Below are 18,530 nucleotides of genomic sequence, written 5' to 3' on the forward strand. Positions count from 1 at the left end.
AGCTGATCTTAGGGCTGGCTTCCCCTGCAGTCCTATTTAAACAAGGCTTCACAAGAAGCCAGCCCAAAGTTGAGCCAGCCGGGAGCACTCTGCTTCCTATCAGGTCAGCTGATCCTCAGGCTGGCTTTAAAGGGACTGCAGTAGGAAGCCTGACAAACAGCTGAGAGGCAGGAGCAATGTGCTCCAGCCTCTCAGCTGTTTTTCAGATCTACTCCAACTATATCCGGGATTTGGGGGGGGGGATTTTTTTTTGTTTTCTTGAGAAATCCTGGATTTATCTGGGATGCTGAAAGGTATACAGTATTTTTTGGATACATTTTCTGCTGGGTTAGATCCAAATGCACACCCCTAGTTGTGGGGATGCATATATGGAAGGGGCTCTTCATATATGTGGGATACCTTTTTGACACAATACTTATTTTTATCTGATTAAGTAAACAATATTTGTGCAAATCAGAAACATACTAGACAAAGTGAGAACAGCATCACAAGGCACCGCATTTTCAACCAATCCTTCCAAGTTACAGAGTTACCACCAGAACATTATGCAGAAATCTTATACTGAACTCGAAAATGGGACCACCAGTTTGCCAGCCACATAGACTTCCTCAATATTCCGGTCGTCACCTGAAATCACACATACAGGCACACAGAAAAGTTAGGATGATGCATGCATTCCTGTACCATTATTAATCATGGGCAGGGGTCATTTGGGGGGGGGGAGCCATCTCCCCGGGTGAGGTGCGGGAGGGCGGGGCCTGGAGCTCCCTGCTGGTGCCCGCTGGAGGTCGCCGCAGGCTGTGGGGAGGACACACTTCCGGTTATGTCAGGGGGTGTGGCATATGCTAATGAGTTATGCTAATGAGTCCCCCAAGCTCTTTTTCTACGAAATGACCCCTGATCATGGGCATAAAAATAGGAAGGAATTAATTCCAGCAAGATATTTCACTAGTTCTGAACTATATATATCAGTCTTCATATGTCGTCACATATGAGTCTAAGGTGAAGAACGGGGTACAATTTAAAACATGATAGGCCTTTTCCTCATCACAGACTTCATACAGAATTCTGCTCTTGCCCAGCTAGCTGCTTAGCAGTTATAAGGCCCTATATGTATATACAGCCCATTCACTTTCTATTCTTCTGAATGCATGTTAAAAACAGCACAAGCAGTAAAGATAACTGCTTCTTTGGAACAAGGAAATATGCTTTCGAAAAAATGAAATATTTCAGAAAAAATTCTGGCCCAGAGATAACAGACTAAAAAGGTTTTCCATTAGGGCTGCCAAGGGGGGGCAGGGGGCGGGTAAACCCCCCCTTCAGAGGCCCGATTCCCGCCCCCGCAGAATTGGGCCCCGGGGGAAACTCTGCCCCCTGAAGCGCAGCAGAGGTGATGCAACCACGTCAATCACGTTGGGGGTGTGGCCCCAATCATCGGAGGGAAAACGCTATGGTTTTCCCTCCAACGATCGGGGCCATGCCCTCAACGTGATTGACGTCGTGAGTTACTTCCGGTAACGTGCTGGCGGCGTGCGTCGACGGACGGCTTTCGGAGGCCGGCAAGGCTCCCCCGCCAGTAAGAAAAATTGACTTGGCAACCCTGTTTTCCATACAACTTGAAAAAAGGTGAGCCTAACCTGTATGCAGTAGCTCCGGACAACATAGCCTTCCTTTCAATATCAAACAATAGAGAGGAATGTGTATTTTCCAATACAATGTGCCAGGGCACCAGAAAATGCCTTCATAACACATACGAACATCTGCAACTGCAACCTGTGCCTGAGGATGCACCCATACCTGAAGACCATTTTGCCCATGTACAGTGCTTCCAATGCCAATCTATACACAGGTGTGTAGGTCATTGGATTAACCTTTATTACTGCCCACAGGTAACAATGAAACTTTGCTTGAACAGAGAAGCAATTCTACACATGCAATCACTTTATTATAAAAAGAAAGTAATTGGTAGAGTAATTGATGGGTATATTTCAATTCAATGTTTTAATTCTTAACAAAAATACATTATTAAGTATTATAAAATAAATTTAGCAGGTTAAAACCAGGGGTCTGTTGGGCCCGGAGCGTGCCAGAGCACCACTCCAGCAGCCCAGGAACAAACAGAAATGGCGGTGGCAGCAAGCCCCACCCCCAGCTGTCCAACCCCGACCCCGTGCTCCTTCTCTGTGGAGTCGAGCCACAGCAGCGGCGCGATCTTTCCACTATGTTATATGGTTCTGTCATGATCTGGGCTGTGCCACCAGAGGCCTACTAGGCCCAGGGAGCCTGGCTAGCAGTAGGTGAGGCTGGGCCTACAACTCCCAGAAGACCCTGAGAGGTTTTGGAGCCAAAATTGAACAATAGGAAAAGAAGAGGGCTTGGAATAAAAGATCTGGAGCAGCAGGAAAAGCTGTTCTTCTTCCCAGGGGACAGAGCCAGAAGGGACTGAGGCTGCTGTAGGGAAGAGACCCTCATCCTGAGGGAAGGGTGAGTAGTCTAGTGCCGCTAGGAATAGTGAGCTAGGGACAGTATATATTCAGACGCATTAGGGAATTTGATTTCTTTTCTTTTCACCCACTTACTGTTATATTTCTGCTCCTTGTTTGTTTGACCTCTTATAAAATAAACTATTTTTATTGTTCACTCTGCCTGGTCCTCACACCTATTATTCAGCCAAAAGGGAGGTCTAAAGACCTGGGAAGGTGCTCTGGGCCTTCTCAGAGGAGCCTGGAACCAGAGTGGTGGCAGCATCAGGTGACACCCCACCTGAGCCGTGACAGGCCCCACAGAATATAATGGAAAGATCGCACTGCCGCTGTGGCACAACTCCAGAGAGAAGGGGTTTAAACGTTAAACCTCTTCTCTCTTTGCTCCCCCCCCCCCGCCTTGGTATGATATTTCCATTATATTCTATGGCCCCATAGAATAGAATGGAAAGATCGCGCCGCCGCTGTGGCACGGCTCCAGAGAAAAGGGGTATAAACTTTAAATCCCTTCTCTCTTTCCATTATATTCTATGGCCCCATAGAATATAATGGAAAGATCACGCCGCCGCTGTGGCACGACTCCAGAGAGAAGGGGTAGAAACTTTAAATCCCTTCTCTCTTTCCATTATATTCTACGGGCCATAGAATACAATGGAAAGATCTTTAAACTCCTTCTCTCTTCGCTCCCCCCCCCCGCCTTGGCTGGGCAGGGGGAAGCAAAGAGAGAAGGGGTTTAAAGTTTAAAGCTCTTTCCATTGTAGTCTATGGCCCATAGAATATAATGGAAAGAGAGAAGGGGTTTTAAACTTTAAACCCCTTCTCTCTTTGCTTCCTCCCCCCAGGTTGTATTGGCAGGCCAGCTGGGGAAGGGGAGGCTTTGAAGATGCCTCCCCCCCTTTTGCTTCCTCTTCTGACATCACTTCTGGTGATGTCAGGGGGTGTGGCACATGCTAATAAGCTATTTTGCTAATAGCCTATTAGATATGCTAATGAGCGCCTGCAGCTCTTTTTCTACAAAATGACCCCTGGTTAAACTCTGTGGCTTACTTTAAGTAAATTAAATACATTTTAATTGTATTAGATTTTTAAAAAAGATTTAAATTAAAGAGGGCAAGAGGATATCTGGTTTGCAATTAGGTGAAAAAAAATATTTGCATAACTATACATACCCAGATACAGGAATTTCTGGATAATATCCTAAAAAGAGGAAAGAAAAAACAAGTATTGTTCTTTCTTGCGGGTAAAAGCAAGCAGGCAACAACAACAACCCCCTAATAGTTGTCTATGATACAGCATTTGATTACCTCAAACATATCAGAGGCAAACAAGTCGAAAGGACTATCTGAAGCTTTGGTGTTGATAAGCAGTGCATCAAACTCTTTTCCAACCTCGAAGTTTCCAATGATTGCATCTAGACCTAGGGCTGTGAAACAAAATCAGTTAATACATTAACATTTTCTCTTTCACACAGGCAAGTTCTGCACACAGATACCTGATTCAACAGGAGATGCAATATCTTTCAGTGGAAAGAAAATGTCCAACTATATAATTACTGCTGAGCTGTCCTCCTTGGGTTGTCTCTGCTGCCATTATCTGTTGGGAAAGGCTCCACTCTGACCAACCATTGACAAGCTACACATAAGAATGTTTTTAGAGTTTAGGACTACCCTTTTTTCCTCCAAAGCATGCAATGAGAAATCAAATTAACTACCAACCGTAGTTCTTGACACTATCAGACAAACTATTCCCCCATGTAAAATTCAGTCTTACACAGATGAAATCTGATTGAGGCTATAATCTCTGCTCTACTAAGAAACATTAAAAAAAAAAATCCTGTCCATTCAAACCGGGAAAGGCATCAATAACAACTCAAGGCAAACCCACAGATGGCTGTTATCCAAGTTGTCTGTCATTCTCAGTGAGAAAGGTGGACTATAAATGATGTAAACAAATTCTATATGGTGGTCATACAAAGCACTACACACTCAGTTGGATGGGGTAAATAGGTATCATCAGTCAGACTAATTCTTTGAATCAGAGCAGAATCAGGGGGTCAGTCAGACACCCTAAAGTATAGCCTGTTTCTGAACTACCTTGGTAAAAGACTGCAGTACTGAGCTTCTGAAAGGCAAAGGCATGGTTGAAGGTAGGGGTGTGCAAAAAGGCCCATTTGGAGAGAATCAATTTTGGCTGGCAGTAAGACTCCCGCATGTAAGTTTCATCAGTAGGAGCTGGAGTCTTTCTGCCAGCCGAATGTCAATTTCAGCCCCATTATATCCTATGGGCCATTGAAGTCAATGGTGGAAACATAGGGTATATTCTGGGGGCTGGAGGGGAGGGGGCTTGAGGCAGAGACTCCAAACTCACAGGGTAGCTGTTGGAGCCTCTCCCCAAGATACCAACCACGTTTCAAAAGCATTGGACCAGGGGGTCCAATTCTACGGGCCCTCAAACAGGTTGCCCCTATCCCCTCCATTGTTCTCTATAGTGGGGAAAAAGTTACTTTCCCCCCATCATAGAGAACAATGGAGGGGATAGGGGCAACCGGTTTGGGGGCCCATAGAATTGGACCCCCTGGTCCAATGTTATTCAAACATAGTTGGTATCTTGGAGAGAGGCTCCAGCAGCTACCCTGTGAGCTTTGAGGCTCTCCCTCAAACCCCCTCCCCTCCAGCCCCCAGAATATACCCTATGTTTTCGCCATTGACTTCAATGGCCCATAGGATATAATGGGGCTGAATTGGAGCTGAAATTCGGTGACAATTTGGCGGCAAGCTGATTCAGATCAGAGAATCTGAATCAGCCTGCAGCAGCCCGAAAGGGGTCCGAATGGGCCATTTTCGGGGGTGCATTCGGTTCGGACGAACCGAGTGCACATCCCTAGTTGTAAGGCAAGCTTGTTTCTTTACACAAAGCTACAGCCACTGGATCTACCTTGGGAATGCTGAATTGTTTATCATTTTCCTTAGGGAAAGGATATAAGTGTGGAATTTTCACTCTGAATTATCTCTCTGATTCCTTCCACTCTCCCTTCAACTGTTGCTCAAATGTAGCATTGAGGAGCAGAACTATCTGATTAGAAGATGATCTGACTTGCTTGGCATGGAAGATCTTCAGAGTCTTTATGATCTTCAGTCATTCTTCTTACGATAGCCTGAGGACCCACATTTTGTTTCCTGATATCTGAACACCCCTTTAATTCATAGTCTCAGTCATGAGAGGCGTCCATCATCAACTTAGATAACCCTATCTCTTTTCAGAAGTATTTGGGTCCATAAGGCTAAATATTATGCTAGTGGGGCTAAAAGAAGTATTGTCTGTCAGCTGGGGTGTGTGCCAGCTGGGGTGTGTGCAGTGGCACAACTTGGCAAGTCAACTCAGAAGGCATTTTTAAAAAACCTCAGTCTCTTTAAATGCCTTTCCCTCAATTGAAAGTAATGGTGGATGATGGCACCTTCTTTGGGAGGCCATAGAATTGAACCCCCTGGTCCAATCTTTTTAAAACTTGGGGGGGGGGTTTGAGGAGAGGCACCAACAGCTATGCTGCAAATTTGGTGTCTCTACCTCAAAAAACCCCCCCCCCCGAGCCCCAAATCAATTCTCCATTATACCCTATGGGGACCATAAAGAAGAGGAAAGTGACCTTTTAAAAAGGCCTTTAAGAACTGCTAAGCAATCGTAGAAAAGCCAGTTGCTTTGAGCTGAGGTAAAGAAACATCTGTAGGCTGAAGGAAGGAACAGTCCTAAAGGGGGTTTCCAGAAAAATCTCTGATGAAGCCTGTCTTCTGCTGGTCAGACTGGAGAAGCATTACCCACTTGGGGAAAAAGTAAACGTTAGTGCTCCTGTGCAGAACTATTTTAATGGAGGTCTTTCAAAGCTATTTGTCAGTTCAGCTCCAAATAATCAGACCCTATCGGCAGCCAGCCTATCTGTCTCTCAGCAGGAGAGTGAGCGAGGAAGTCTTCTGAACTGGCCTCTCTGGCCCTGCCAACTGCCTCCTGACCCGTCTGATGCCATCCACGATAAGCCTCTCTGTAAGGGAAGGAGCAAAAGACCGTCCCCTTTTCCATTGGTCTGTTTTCACACAGTGTATTTCATATTTCTTTAGCGAGCCATTTTGAGTTTTCTTTTGAAAAAGAAAGGTAGGATATCAATGCAATAAGTAAATAACATTTATTGACTGATTCTGATTTATCAGAGCTATTCTCTCTGTTACTACATGGTTCCCCCCCCAATCATCTCTAACAAATGTAGCAGTGAATTCCCCTGAAAAATTCACAGATAGCTGCTAGATAAGAAATTTCACAAAAGGAGGCCTTTGGGATTTCAAGCTGTGACATGTCAGTAGAAGTATTCCTTGTATTTGGGAAGAAAACATGATATCTAGTTAGTTTGTATGAGGAGGCTTCCTTTATATTTACGTATACTGTAAAAATTATAGCCTTAGTTGTCTGACTTCCAGAAGCATAATATCAGTCAATGCAAGGCTAGGCTGTTTAGTATAATGAGGCTTACAAAAAGCCAGATTTTTGGAGACATTTAGACTTATTTTCTTTTCTTTTTTCTACTTCTGATGAAATAAGCTCCAGGCATTATACTTTAGCATCAGATGGAAGAAGAAAATACATTTCATTCTTTTATTTTTATTATTTTAAATGTTGTATTTCTGGCACAGAAAATGAAAAATAACAATAGGGAAAATGATAACAAAGGGATTTTTAATATATATATATATATATATCCATGGTTTTAACAACATGGTAGGTCTGCGCTCCCAATGAGAAATATAATTTTTGCATCTAATCTATCAGAAGCGGCTGTAGCCATGACAGCCAGACGCACCATCTCAAGACGAACGCTTTGTGAGCCAGGGCTGAATAACACTTTCTTCGGGGCGAGTCATGCCCCTTCCGTTATTTATTCACTGAGAAAATTTCTATGCTGCCTCTCCAGGGAACCTGCTCGGAGCAGTTTACAAATCGAAACACAATAAAATTATAGCAAAGCATTCAAAGCCAGGGTGGTTGTAGTGCTTAGAGGGTTGGAAGAAGATCTGGGAGATCCAGGCTGGAATCCCCTCTGTGCCATGGAAGCTTAAGAACATAAGAACCTAAGAGAAGCCAATGTTGGATCAGGCCAAGGGCCCATCCAGTCCAACACTCTGTGTCACTCAGTGGCCAAAAATACCAGGTGCCATCAGGAGGTCCAGCAGTGGGGCCAGGACACTAGAAGCCCTCTAGTGGGAAAATACATAAGATATGAAGAAATATTTTAAGTTAAGTTTGATTGTTGCAATGATGTTGATTAATGTAATCTTTGGTTGGGTGTTTGTTTGTTTTTCTGTGTTTGTTATGTCTTTAAAATTCAATAAAGAAATTATATATAACAATGGTATTTTTGTAAGATTCATAGAAAATAATGATTGAATCAGCAGGGATGCTTTTGAGTTGGTGTTGTTTCTTTCTCTGCATTTGAATGTACTTTTAAGTAAAAGAATAAAAATTGTAATTTAAAAAAAATAAAAAAATGGGTATGATTTGTCATCTCTCTGATGCAGTTTCCAAATTAAACACAAGAGGGAGGTAAGAGATCAATATGTTAGTTAGACCTATTCTGAGAAAGCTGACGAAGGTGATGTAATATTACCAAGGTTCTAAAATGGAGAAGCTGGTTTTGGATAGATGGAATCCAAAAATGTGCAGGGACAGAAATGCTTAACCCTTTCCCTAGTCTGCATTCCCTTCACTCAATTAGATCTGGCAGGATTCTTCCACAAAGTCAGGGTATAACTCTCTGTAGGACTGCTCTGTTTGTCCAGAGACATCATTTTGAATTTTCCATTGTGGAGAGATGTTAATAACGGCAACCACATATTTTACAAATGCACATTGTTCTGTATGTAATGTAATGTATTATAATGGAATGAATGTATTGAGCTTGAATCTGACAAGGTATTGTAAATAGACCTATCAGAACAAAGGTAGTTCTGGAGGGAAGCAAAGTGATTGGTCTTTATGTACAGTATTTGATTGGACCTTATCTGACTTGTAGGCGTGGCTTGCCAAGCCCGGACAGTTTAAAAAGGAGCCTGCTGCTCCACTGATTTGTCTCATTCTGGTTCTTCTGACTTTGTGTTCAATAAAGCTGTTAATCACTGTTCACCTGCTGCCTGAGTCTCGTATCTAACAATTGGCAACGAGGATGGGATCATAGAGCAGGTAGGCAGCACCACTGAACCGATGCCACGACGGCGGACGACCGAGAAGCCCCTGAGGAACCCAGGGCGGAAGAACGAGACCCAGCTGATCAAACAGCTGCAGCACTTGTGCCAGTGCTGGCACAGAGAGCAGTGATGGCCGTCAACCCAAAGTTCGAGGCATTCGAAACTGACCTCAAGGACTGGGATTCCTACCTGACCAGGTTCGAGTTCCACCTCCAGGCTAACCAGATAGAGGGTGAGGACCAGCAGAAGGCGACACTCCTCAGCTTCTGTAGAAGGGCTGTCTTCGACGTCGCTCGGTCCCTGGTCGCCCCGGCTGAAATCAAAACCGTGTCCCTGGCAGACCTCAAACAGAAACTGCAGGGGCATTTTGCACCACAACCCTTGCAGATCGCTAGCAGGCACGCGTTTTACAAGCGGTCCCAGGCCGCGACCGAGACAATTGCTGAGTACGTATCGGCAATGTGGAAGGCTGCACGCCCGGGCAACTTCACCAACCTAGAGGAAGCGCTCCTCGACCGACTCGTCTGTGGCATGAGGGACGAGAAGCTACAGCAACGATAGTTCGCACGAACGGCTCTCACCTATGCCGTGGCCTACTCTGAGGCTGTCGCTGCTGAGGCCGCTGAGAAAGCAACCCAAGAAGTGCGTCAAAACCTGGTTCCAATCCAACAGGGGGCCAACAAAGCCGTATAGCCACGAATCAACGAGCGAGTCCAATGGTGAGCATGATGGCGTCAACCAGTCTCGTACTCTGAGGCCCAAGCGGACCCAAGTGAAAACTGCGCCGCGGCGAACCTGTGCCGGATGCGGCGGTGATCACAAGCGGGATCAATGCTGGGCGAAGGACATCGTTTGCCGGTCCTGTGACAAGCAAGGCCGTTTGGCCAGAGTCTGCAGGGCCAAGAGGAAGAAGACACCACCGTCGTCTCCTTGTGAAAGGCCCTGGGTTCGAGACAAGGACAACGCGAGGTCTACAGATTGTCATCTGACCAACTGCTGTTCCTGCCCTTCGACCATCCTGAGAACCAGATCGCGAGCAAAGAAGAAGATCCACATCACTGTCTTGCTGAATGGCGTACCGTGCGAGATGGAGGTCGACTCGGGATCGTCAGTGACCGTCATTTTATCTGAAATGTTTGTTTCCGCGATGGAGCCATTGGCATTTGCAGCCGAGCACCATACACCTTTCCGACTTTCAGGGAAGGTGCATCCCTGTGGCCGGCGAAGCCACATTTGAGGTACAATTCAAAGGGTATTAACCAAGTCAATGCAAATAAATTGAATTCACTGTATGTGGAATTTGCAGATGTGTTTGATGGTACTCTGGGAATGTATAGGGGCCCAACTGTAACGTTTGACCTAGATCCGTCTGTAGCGCCTATACGGCTTAAATATCGCAAGGTACCGATTTCTCTAAAACCCCATATAGAGGCCGAGCTGGACAAGCTCGTGTCTCAAGGTGTGCTTGAACCAGTGTCACACTCGAAATGGGAGACCCCTATTGTGACACCTGTAAAGCCTGACGGGTCTATCCGAATATGTGCAGATTACAAATGCACACTCAACAAGGCTCTGCAGCAGCACTCTTACCCAGTCCCCGTAATTAGTCACGTGCTGGCATCATTAGGGGAGGGTAAAGTCTTCACCAAACTAGATCTGGCGCAGGCCTATCAACAGCTGCCAGTAGACCCCCAGGCTGCCATGGTGCAAACCACTGTCATGCACAGGGGTGCGTTCAAAGTGAATCATTTACAGTTTGGCGTGAACATGGCCCCAGGCATATTCCAGGGCTTAATGGAGGGATTGTTAAGGGACCTGCCCGGGGTGGTCCCCTATTTCGACGACGTGTTGATTGCCGGCCGGTCTGAGGACGAACTGGCAGAACCCCTCAGGTCCGTTTTACGTCAGTTCTAAGAGGCTGGGTTGAAAGTAAAGAGGGCTAAGTGTCATTTAGGAGTACCCAGTGTGGAGTTCTTGGGGTTTCGAATCGACGCTAATGGTGTTTACCCGACTGAGGGAAAGGTACGAGCCATCCAAAACGCCCCGAAGCCTAGTTCTAAGAAGGAATTGCAAATCACTGCCAATATAAGAAAGAGGATGTGTTACGAGTAGGTCAAAAAGTCCCAGACCAAACAGATATCTGGCCTTAAGGATAAGGTTGTTTATGAAGAAGATATATTTGGGCTCTGGAAAGTCCCACTTAAGTATATTTGGGGACTGGAAAGTCCCAAATTGCTGAGCTAAAGGATAAAAAGTGCTTATAAGGAGAAACTATATGTATGTCTACTTGGCAAAGATATCTGTTAATAGTATTAGGATATGCAAGTGTCATTCCCTTCTGCCATGAAAGAGTTAACCTGTTTGTTTGTGTATCCTAATGCTAGTTACTTAGCTTTGATCCAATTAGATGTTAGGCATGTATTTCCCACCAGAGAAAGGGAGGGTAGCTCAGAGGTTAAGACGCTGAGCTGCAGACCGGAAGGTCTGTAGATAGGAGTTTGAGACCCTAGTGCCATGTGACGGAGTGAGCTCCCGTCTCTGGCCCCAGCTCCTGCCAACCTAGCAGTTCGAGAGCAAGAAATTGCAAGTGGATGCATAGGTACTGCTTTGGTGGAAAGGTAACAGTGTTCTGTGCGCCTCAGCATTTAGTCATGCTGGTCATATGACCATGGCAGTGTCTTCGGACAGCGCTGGCTCTTTGGCTTGGAAACGGAGATGAGCACCACCCCCTAGAGTTGGATACAACTAGCTTTCGAGCAAGAGAAGCCTTTACCTTTACCTTAAGATCAGCTATTGGCTAATTGATATATTGGATAAGAGTACATGTTGTTTGTCTTATACACTGGGGGGGCTTTGGGGGAAGCTCTCCTTTGTTCTCATCTCTCTCCCTCTCACTTTTCTGTCTTTCACAAACTCTTGAGAAAGAACTAACAGCTAGACAAGATGGAGTTTAGATAGTTAGGATGTTATTATTTTCACTCCATGTAACCCTTCCCTAATTCTAGTAAACATTTCTTAAATCTAATTACACTTGTGTGCTAGACTGTGTTTTACTATGCTAAGTATGCAACAAATAGGCATAAAGGAAACCAAAGACTTATGTCACAACAGGCATCTGTGCATGTCTAGAAGTTGTTTACTTCAATGTATAAAATTGTATAAATGTATAAGGTGTATAAAATGTGAATGCAAGAGCAAGTATATGGAAACTCTTGGCCATTCTTTGCCAGGACCCACTTTATTGCAGTGAAGTTCTGTCTGCTTCTGGAATCTCCCTCTTGTGTCCTTTTTTTCTTTTTTAGAATTTTTAAATTGCTTTTCACTATAAACTACAAAAACTACACACTACAAATTCAGAGTTACAAGGTACAGTAATGATCTATTTTAAGCTTTGGGTATTTCTCTATATAATCAAATTTACAATAAACCATTTACTTACTAAGTAATAAGTATTCAAGTAGAAAGAACAAAAAAATCTTAATTTTAGTATCGCATATGAGCAACATTATAAATTCTTTAAGTTCTGACACAGAGAAATCTTAGAACCTCATTTAGATGTCTTCTTGTCTTTACGCTTCTTCTTCTTCTGCCAGGGGACTTTAACCTTATAAGATCTGGGTGCAGCAGCTCCCAAATCAGAATCAAAGTCAGAGTCAAAGATTTTACCCAGGGACACCGAAGTAGATGAAGAGCAGGCAGTAGCTGTCGCCTGATGGTCGCTATTTTCTTCTGTCGCCTTCTTTTCTTTTTGTCAGAATTTGGTGCTGCTTCAGGAATGCTTCTGCTTTAGAGAGAGAGTCAATCTTTTCCTTCTTCTCTTTGTAGTTGAATATAAGACTTCTGGTAAAATCCATTGGTATTGGACATTGTTCTTTTGAAGGAATGCTGTAATGTTTCTGTATTGCTTCCTCTTCTTACATATTTCCTATGGTACATCTTTCAGTACTTTTATCTCTTCCTCTTGGATTTTTAATGTTGTGGCAGTAGATGCTTTAAGTATCAAGTCTCTTGTTAATCTTTTTGCAAATTTAACAATTCCCCGCTGCAATCCGCTTTGATTGGGTGGGTTTCTTTTTTCTTTTTAAAATTTTTTATTTTTTCCAAAACTACAAATAAGAAAAGGGATGGGAAAACTACAAACTATAGGAGAAAGTATAACAAATGACTAGGAGCCCTTTGCAAGGGCCCACGGGGCGCGTACAATTGCGCCCCATCTCAGTCCACTGGTTCACGGATCATGTCCTCGGAGCACCCGAGAGACACATCCGCCATCATTTTGCCAAAACCAGAAGTCGATTGGGTGGGTTTCTAACAGCGTGTTGTAGGCTTGCTTCCCGTTTCGCTGCTTTTTGTGCTATAGGGTAGGGTTCTTGCTCCCAAGAGTTCCCCCCTTTCTCTATGGTGCTTTGCCATCTCGCTGTCAGGTCCTCCACTCTATTTACTTTTGTCTTTCTTTTGAATCTCATTAACTCACTGTTTTTTCCCCCACTGGATATCATCCCATAAGGAGAGTCCTTTGCTTAATTCCTTGCGCGCTCTGGTCCGGTAACGTCTCTGGGCATCATTGCTGGCTTTGGGTTAGCGGGACCTTAAGGAGCAAAAAAGAGCCTTGATCCTTCAGCTGTGACTTCGGGAGCGGTTCCTCCAGTGCTCCAGGCTAGAGCTTCGTGGGTGTGTGTGTGTGTCATTTACTTCTGAACCCCCTCTCTGCCGCCTCGATCCAAATGCACCCATCGGAGCTCTATGGCGTGCGTTCGTTCGCAAGTCGCCGAAAACCAGAAGTCCCCTCTTGTGTCCTTCACTGAGTGTTGGCACCAATGTTCCCTCTAAGCCGTGGAGTTTTGTGAGCAAAAATTCTACTTTGTGAGCTCCTGGCATTAAAGTTGTGAGCGAGTGATTTGGCGACTGCATCAATAAGTTTGCTCCGGAGCTCTCCTTCCTGAGCTAAGACAAAAATCTGTGATCTGAAGGCTCAAAAACTGTGAGCTAGCTCACACCAACTCAGCTTAGAGGGAACACTGGTTGGCACACGAGGCAATTGGCCCATTTGGGCAACATTATTACCAAAATGTGAGCATTGACCTACTGCCCACAGTCACCTAATGGAAAATTCATTTAGAGATAAACTCAAACAACAAATACGAAATTCAGATTTTGAAATCTATAGATTACCAGATAACCAGTAGGAAATATAATTTCAGAATATGACAGTGAACATTTCATGTATTTATTTTTGTGTCAGCTGTAGCTTTACACTCAGAGTCTATGACTCCTTGACAAAACTATCCTAAAATGTGTCTGCTGAACTAGTGGTAGACAAGTATGTTTCATTACCTTGGCTTCCCCCAAGAGTTGCTAGTCGAAAAACTTCCTTCAGAGTTAAGCCTTCTTCATTCTCTTTATTAATTTTCAAGGTATTTGATACAATAAGTGCCTTTCTGATAGCATCAAACATGGAAGCTGAATAGCCGCCAGCAACATCTGTAAGAAAACAGAAGAATCAGCATGTGGGAATATGCACAGTATAAAACCATACATTTTATTAACTGTGTGGTTTAGGAGTCAGAGGCTCAAGTTTTGTTGTTGCTATTTTTGCATTTGTGTGCTTGGAAGTCATGGTGACCTCTGGTGACTCCTACTGGGGCACAGAGGACATTCAGAGAAGTGGCTTGATAACCTGCCTCTGGCCTCCTGGCCTTGGTATTCCTTGGAGGTCTCCCATCCAAATACTTGCCAGGGTCGACCCTGCTTATCTTCCAAGGTCTGATGAGATCGAGCTTACCTGGGCTATCCAGGTCAGGGCAGAGGCTCATTATTATGACACATATATGTCCATTGGGAAGTTTCCACTGGGGGAACCACTTCTGCAACTGCCAGGAAACCTGTTGGGGTTTCCCCAGTGCTTTATAGAGTGTGAGTCCTCCTAAATATCAGCTATACTGTAAGACACCCACACACATCTGAAAGCGCTCAGAACAAATCATAAACTCATGCCCATCTTCTAGCTCTGCATTGGTCAGTCTTTGGCAAGGGAGGGCAATCATTCATTCTAAATGCCTGTAGGCTGGCAAGCCAGGCATACAACAAGGAAAGTCATACTTGCCATTGAGGATCTATCTAGGGCTGCCAAATCCCACCGGGGGGCGGAAATCCCCCTGCCCCAGAGGCCCGTTCCCAGACGCCAGGGAATCGGGCCCCGGGGGGAACCCTGCCCCAGCGTGCACGTCACAGGAAAGTGACGTTATGACGCCGGGCATGCTGGGGGCGGGGCCACGGCCATACAAGGGAAAACTCTATGGTTGTCCCTTGTATGGTCGTGGCCCCGCCCCCAGTGTGCCGGGCATCATGACGTCACTTCCATGTGACGTGCATTCGGCGTGTGCACTCTGGGAGCCGCGCAGGAGTCCCCCGCCAGAGAGGTGAGTACCATTTGGCAACCCTAGATCTATCGCAGCCTAGCAGGCCATGAGAGGCCCTTCCATTATTCCAGCTAATTAGGGGAGTAAGCAGGTCCTATGGCAAGCTTTTCTATCCCACTCTAGTAATCAGCAACCTTAAGCTGCACTGAACTCCATTCCATTCCTGTGTGGTTATTTATTAAAAAATATTTATACCCCACCTTTGTCCTAATATTCAAGGCACCCCAGATTCATGGATTTCATCCACTGCAACATTTCTGCTTGTCTCAGAGCTCTTGCACAAGCAGAAGCACAAGAAAATGGCTGTCCAACTAATTATTTCCCCACTTGTGCTTCTGCTTTTGCAAGACATTATGCAACCAATTTCTGGTGTCTATAATACATAGATAACTGAAGTGCTAGGTGTGTTGCACAAGCTTTTGCACCAGCAGAACTGCACTACGTTTCTGCTTGCACATTGCTGGATCCAGGCTAATACACTGAAGGAAAGACATTACAAAATGCATGTAATACAAAACAGAAGACCTCTTCAATTGTTTGGGCAAGGTGGTCCATAAAACTGGGTTAACAACTGAAAGTGCTTGAGCTTGAGCAGGAGTGGAGAAAGAATTTCTATGGGAAGAGAGCAGGGAAACTATCAGTTAGATGAGGCTAACTGGTGCATTGATTCACATCAGGAGATAAGATCTTTCAGATACGTGGGCCACAAGCCATGAAAAGTAACTACCAGCATCTTGAATGTAATGCAGATATGTTAAAATAAGCAATTGTAAATTACTAACCTGTGCCAAGGCCAAGCTTCACATTGTACTTCAGAACTCTGTTTACATTCAAAAAGCCACTACACAATCTAGATACCGGGAAGGAGAAAAGAGAAAGAAGCTATCTTTAAAATTAAGAAGAATTAAAGAAGACTATATTGAGATTGATGCATGGCTGTGAAATTTCCAATATTAAAAGACTTTCAAGAGTCAAAGTCTATAAACTGAGAAGAAAGGGCTTGTATACATTAATTTCCATTACAAATATTGGGCATTAAAAGGACTTTTAGCTGGAGGCTAAAAAACTGTGAGCTAGCTCTCACTAACTCAGCTTAGAGAGAACACTGATCATGATCATGCCACATCACAGGATAAATGTTTATGCATGCTTTAGCTTAGAGAGGAAGAACTCAACATAGGCATGTCAATTTTGGCAGCATTTCCACAGTCTGAACCTGCCACATGGTCTCACTATCAGAGAGGACTGAAACAGCATGCATGCACAACAGAACAAACCTTTATTGGCATAACAACAGCATCAGCCTTAGGTACAGAGGCGGTAGGCACGCAAAACAGTTAATTCACTACCCCTTCTGCCAAAAAAGAACTTCTCCTCCTATACGCTCTGTAAAGGAAGTTTGCCACCTCTTTGATGGTATCAGCCCTGTTTGAGGCTAGAAGGTTCATTATCTTACTTTCCTCAGATTTGCCCTCCAGGGTTTGCAGTATAGGGCCGAGGTGATAAGCGCGCAATCCTGGTAAAATCTACAAGTCAGAAGTACATGGTCCATTCCTTCAATCTCCTTTAGCCCACAGGGACATAACCTATCTGGGAATGGTATTTTTAAAAATCTCCCATATAACACAGCTGAGGGGAGCACGTTAAAACGGCCCAGCGTGAATACCCTTCTAATATAGGGAACAATCAGACAGGAAAAATACTCTGGCAGTAGCCCATTAAGAGAAATCCCCCAATGAATGGGAGAGCAATGCCCAGTAGCAAGACTTCTAAGTTCTTGCCTTTCTATATCGATCAATCTCTGTTTAATCACGCCAAAAGTGTACTTCTCCAAAAGAAGGATCAAATCATCCATGCTGAGCCCCATCAGTGTAATTTTCCCTTCAACACATGTCAACCAATCTGATAGGTGAGATCTGCATAGCTTATAAGCAATGAGACTGTTAGACTCACTTCTATAGAGGAGGCGCAGCCAAAAGTTAAGAGCCATGCTTTAGTTACTAAGTGTCTCTGGTTTGTCTCAAGGCATATTGCCGCATAAGATACGCAAGTTGGGAGCCCTAGAATTTTTCTAAGAAATTTGGATTGAACACTTTCAACCATTTTATTAAAAGCAGAGATCCAAACTGGGGTAACATAGAGTAGTTTAGCACATATTTTGTGATTAAACACCTTGAGAGCAGCAGGAACGACTTGATTTCCTTTTGTATAATAAAAGCAGGAAATTGCAAGTTCACTGCTATTCACTGATTTTACAACCTTCTTAGTGTGGGAGACCCAGTTAGCATTGTAATGGAAGTGTATACCAAGGTATCTGAAACTCTTCCCCTGTTCGATAGGATTTCCTTGAACAGTCCATTTAGAGGGTTTCCAACTCTGACCGAAAACAATAATTTTTGACTTATCAAAATTGAGGGACAGCAGGTTCTTATCACAATATACTGAAAAGTGCATTAGCATCCTTTTCATCCCAACCTTTGAAAGTGACAGGACAGCGTAATCGGCATATAACAATAACAGGCAGTGTCTTACTCCTAGCTTGGGGAAATGACCACTCATAAAGGGTGCCAGATCATTCAAAAAGAGATTGAACAATATCGGGGCCAGGATACAACCTTGCTTGATGCCCACTGAAACAGCAATTTGTGGCGTTAGGTCGCCTTCTTTTGAGTATCTCACCTGGCAAATAGTTTCTGAGTAGAGGTTTTTTACCAAAAAAACAAACAGCATGCATGCCTCCAAGGTTATGAGGAATTTCTTCCATTTTTAAAAAAGAAATCACAGCTTGGCATAATAATGCTGTTTTGAAAGCCTTGGACTGGATCAAACACAAAATGTCCATGAACTGAGTCCTGTTAGCAGAGTGAGATTGTCTGCCTTTCCCCATTCTTCTGCAGCTCAGGACCACCATGAGGGTGCATTCAGAGGTGTGCTGTGGGGGGGGGGGATTTGGCAAAAATTGCCCACTTTGGTCAAAAGAAATTTCCATGGGATCCAACCCTTAGTCTCACCTTCATACCCAGCAATGTCCCCAGTTCAATGTTTTCAGCAACCATGCCGACTAACATGCTGGAGTCCAGTTGGCATCATAAGAAGCTGCACTTACCCTATAACTGCAGCTTTCCCCATCACTTTGTTTGCAAGCTAGAAGAAGTTTCACCTGCTTAATCTGTAGGGCAAGCCTATGCAAAGTTAATCCGGTCTAAACCCACTGAAATCAACAGCTTTAGATGAGATAAGTGGAGACCCGCAAGAAACTTGCGGAATGGTTATCCTATTCCTCACACCTTTGCTTCCTCCTGTCTCCCTCTACCTCTCTCACACTCTTTTTCCCTTCTGCCCCCCCTTTCTTTTTCTCCTCCAGCTATGGCATTATACTGATCTGTAGTTCCTTCCCTCCTCAA

The 18,530-nt window shown here is 44.4% G+C and overlaps 1 protein-coding gene across 1 annotated transcript in view; it reads right to left on the reverse strand.

The window, feature by feature from the left end:
* Positions 1-238: 238 nt before the first annotated feature.
* Positions 239-18,530, reverse strand: part of GDA (guanine deaminase) — a 68,492-nt gene continuing 50,200 nt past the window's right edge. Inside the window, exons 10-14 of the mRNA XM_015406979.1 lie at positions 15,909-15,976; positions 14,042-14,188; positions 3,788-3,906; positions 3,653-3,680; positions 239-627 (exon numbers count right to left, since the gene is read on the reverse strand). Of these exons, the coding sequence (XP_015262465.1) occupies positions 557-627; positions 3,653-3,680; positions 3,788-3,906; positions 14,042-14,188; positions 15,909-15,976 (433 nt within the window). The 3' untranslated portion in view covers positions 239-556. The remainder of the gene's footprint in view (positions 628-3,652; positions 3,681-3,787; positions 3,907-14,041; positions 14,189-15,908; positions 15,977-18,530) is intronic.

Source organism: Gekko japonicus, unplaced genomic scaffold (assembly GCF_001447785.1).
Source record: "Gekko japonicus isolate JY-2015 unplaced genomic scaffold, Gekko_japonicus_V1.1 scaffold1623, whole genome shotgun sequence".
NCBI lineage: Eukaryota > Metazoa > Chordata > Lepidosauria > Squamata > Gekkonidae > Gekko > Gekko japonicus.